The sequence below is a fragment of the Mytilus edulis genome, chromosome 11 (assembly GCF_963676685.1).
Source record: "Mytilus edulis chromosome 11, xbMytEdul2.2, whole genome shotgun sequence".
NCBI classification, from domain to species: domain Eukaryota; kingdom Metazoa; phylum Mollusca; class Bivalvia; order Mytilida; family Mytilidae; genus Mytilus; species Mytilus edulis.
In genome coordinates this window covers 42,327,035-42,330,531 of record NC_092354.1, presented here as the reverse complement: position 1 = coordinate 42,330,531, position 3,497 = coordinate 42,327,035, and the positions used below count along the sequence as shown (strand labels likewise).

At 34.8% G+C, this 3,497-nt stretch overlaps 1 protein-coding gene across 1 annotated transcript; it reads left to right on the top strand.

Annotated features, from left to right (window-relative positions):
- On the top strand, positions 1-3,282 carry LOC139495611 (dual specificity protein kinase splB-like). The gene is made up of 3 exons (XM_071283896.1): positions 1-43; positions 780-1,609; positions 1,930-3,282. Exons 2-3 carry the CDS (start codon positions 797-799, stop codon positions 2,953-2,955), a joined length of 1,839 nt encoding a protein of 612 aa, XP_071139997.1. The 5' UTR covers positions 1-43; positions 780-796; the 3' UTR covers positions 2,956-3,282.
- The last annotated feature ends 215 nt before the right edge of the window (positions 3,283-3,497 follow it).

Sequence of the window (3,497 nt, the reverse complement as noted above, 5' to 3'; positions counted from 1 at the left end):
CCTCGATAAGGCTACACAGAAGGAATAATTACAGGTGATACTGGTAAGAATTTTATTTTTGTGTTTTTAACAAAATACTAAATACAAATTTGTTTTACCTAGATATGTTAGCATTGCTACTTATGTTACTAAATACAATTGTTATGAATTATAAAAATTAAAAGTATAAACTTCTGGATTGTTACAACAAAACAAAAAATATAATTAAAAAAACACATTGAAATTGATGATTAAATTAAAGATAAGTGAAATCAAAACATGTACAGAAGTTAACTTAATACAAGTGTTTTTGCAACTAAATAGAGACAGTTTTGTCGGTGGCAAGCCATATCTAGGTCTCTTGTTTTTCTGTTCCATTCGTGTTAACATGTCTACCATCAGATATCGACCGTTCCGTTAACTAGTAATAATGCCTTAAACCTCCTATTATGTTTACACTTTTCAAATAGATGAATATCAATGTACTGTAATTATATGCATTGTAATGTCAAGAAATATCGTTACATCAAGCGGTTTATTTATTTTAATATGAGTTAAATTATATCTTATAAAAGATACTTTTTCGGCAACGGGTCTTCTGCAAACCATGACAGGTTGGTTCAAACTTAACTTGTATGCAAGACTGATTTAAAAATCATGTTACCCCGAGCTATTTCTTTGCGTAATAACAGGTTTATTTTATAGAGTATTTAACGCAAGTTCAAAGAGTAAACATTTCACTTCTAAGTTTACATTTATATAGTAAATCTTTATTAAGCTAAAATGTTTTCCTTGTTCAGATTTACGCAAAAGTATCATGCCTAGAGGTGGAAAAAGTGGTGGTAGTGGTCGCTCTGGTGGAGGGGGTGGAGGTCGTTCAGGAGCCGGAAGTTCATCTAGCAATAGCGCAGCGACAAGAACGTATGTAGACAATAGTTACAATAGAAGTGCTGGTAGAGTTGGTATGGATGTTGGTACAGCAGTCATTTCGAGAGGTGTAAGTAGCAGTTCGAGTAGCAGTTCGAGTAGCAGTTCAAGTAGCAGTTGTCCGAAGACATATGTAGACAACACATACAACAGGAGTGTTGGAAGGGTTGGAATGGAACATGGGACTGCAATTGTGTCGAAAGATAGTAGAAGCAGTTCCTCCAGTTCAGATGTAAAGACGTATGTCGATAATGCATACAACAGATATCATGATCGCGTAGGGAAGTCGCATGGCACTGCTGTTGTTGAAAAACATGCAACCAGTGCATCATCTGTAGATGCTCAGCAAAGTAAATGCTATAAAGACAACGCATTAAATCGTAAGCTCGAAAGAGTTGGTCTTCCTAAAGGCACTGCTGTCGCAACCAAATTAGCAACCAGTACCTCATCTGTAGATGCGCCGGAACAAAAATGTTATAAAGACAACGCATTTAATCGTAAACATGGCAGAGTTGGACTCGTTATTGGAAGTAGAGTAATTTCGAAAAAAGCACCCGATAGTGTTACTGAGAAAAGGTATAGAGACAACGCACTAAACAGAAAACACGAGCGAGTAGGGGAATTGCTTGGGTCTAAGCCAATTAGAAAAAGTAAGCAGACGTTAGCCCTTGCTGATCTTCTGAAAAAAGTTAGAGACGATCCGGTAAGTGTTTTTTTTCCTTATACATACTACTGATTGTAGTTTTGTTAGAATAAACACCACTTAAGGATGAAATATAATTGAAATAGTCTTGTTTGTTCATGTTCCTTCAAAAACTACTATGTGATTTCAATTTCATACCGTGTGCTTAAATATCAACTGCCACATTTCTTCTGTGTCCACTTTGCTTTAAATAGATTCAGTTTCGCCTATTTTCATATAATTTTCTATCGTTTTGTTTCAATTTTAGTATCATTTTATAACAAAAGCCGGTACCATAATTAGAGAATTTAGGATTATTAGCGATGATGTTTCTATTGTAGGATGAAGATCATTCCTTTGGGAGTGAGTTAGATGATGAAGATGAGTGCAATATTTGTGACAGATTATATTGTATAATAGGAAGAGAAAATGAGGTTTCAAATTGGCAAAAAGAGATGCAAACCACAGACCAACCATGCACATCAGAGGAACTAATGACAAAATACAAAGGAACAACAATTGTTTATAAAGAACTTATCCTTGGAGAACAAATTGGTACCGGTAGTTTTGGACTGGTCTATTTTGCGAAATGGAATGGAACAGTCGTTGCTGTTAAAAAACTCCGCTCTGAACTAGTGTCTGATCGCAGGCTGAACGAATTTGAGGCTGAGATCATGCGTTCTTGTGACTTGAGCCATCCTAATGTAATTAGAATTATCGGTGCATGTGTAGATAAGCCAAACCTTTGTATTGTCATGGAATACATGCAAATGAGCTTATTTGAGGCGCTTCATGTAGAAAAGTCTAAAATTGAATTTACCGACCCCGAAAAGATGAAAATAATTAAACAATCATGTGCTGGTCTTCAATATCTACATGAACAAAGCATTGCCCACTGCGATATGAAAACGCAGAACGTACTTATTGATTATAGTCCTAAAACAATATTTATAAAACTCACAGATTTTGGCCTTAGCATGATGAAAAACGAAACAGACACTTCCATGTCAGATAGCAGAACAAACGCCTCAAACAGGGGAACACCTAGATTTGCTTCCCCCGAAAACCTTAGAGGGGAATCCCTCAACTTCGAAAGCTTAAAAATGTCCGACATGTATTCCTTGTCATTAATTTGCTTTGAAGTTGTATTCGACGAGGAAGTCTTTTACATCATGTCTCTTACACAGATGATGAAGCAGGTGGGCGAGCAAGGTGTTACTCCAGACATTCCAACTACAGTCCTAATTGACGACAATCTGCTCAACTTGATTACGAGCTGCTGGAATAGGGATGCCACACTGCGTCCATCCGCCCAAAAGTTTACAGAAAAATTGTCGTCTATTGCATATATATATAATGAACTTTGAAAAAAGCTTACCGTTATACAACTGTTTTCCAAGACTCAAGGAGCAAAAAAAAAAAAACCATAAATAAATATAAAACAAAATCAATTGCATATATATACTTTTGTATTGTACGATAAGGATAACCTATTTACTCGAAATTGAGATGCATTGCTAATCTAAGTTTTCGAATTACACGAATTAGTGCTATCATTTCCTTAATAATTTGATGAACAGATTATATCAAAGTGTGATTCTAAACTAATGAATACAACTATCATAACCAAAAATATCCTGAACATTATTGTTTGTATCTATTTAATACATGTACCAATAAATGCTACTATTTAGTTTCAGAATTTTATCGATTACTTATTTATAGTCGTCACAAACAAAATAATAATCGAAAAAAAAATATAGTAAGCACTAGACTAAGTATACATTTCGATCATAAAAGTTTGGTCTTTACATCGTGTAATGGTTCATAACAAACATTCATTCATGTTTTTCACTGCAGTTCATGCAATTTGCTTGCATTGAGTTCAGTGACTAGTAATACTAATTTA

Bases quoted from the DNA above. Each gene is read 5' to 3' on its own strand.
- LOC139495611 (XM_071283896.1), top strand. From the start codon at position 797: ATGCCTAGAGGTGGAAAAAGTGGTGGTAGTGGTCGCTCTGGTGGAGGG. The intron at 1,610-1,929 runs GTAAGTGTTTTT...TTTCTATTGTAG, and splicing joins AAAAAGTTAGAGACGATCCG to GATGAAGATCATTCCTTTGG.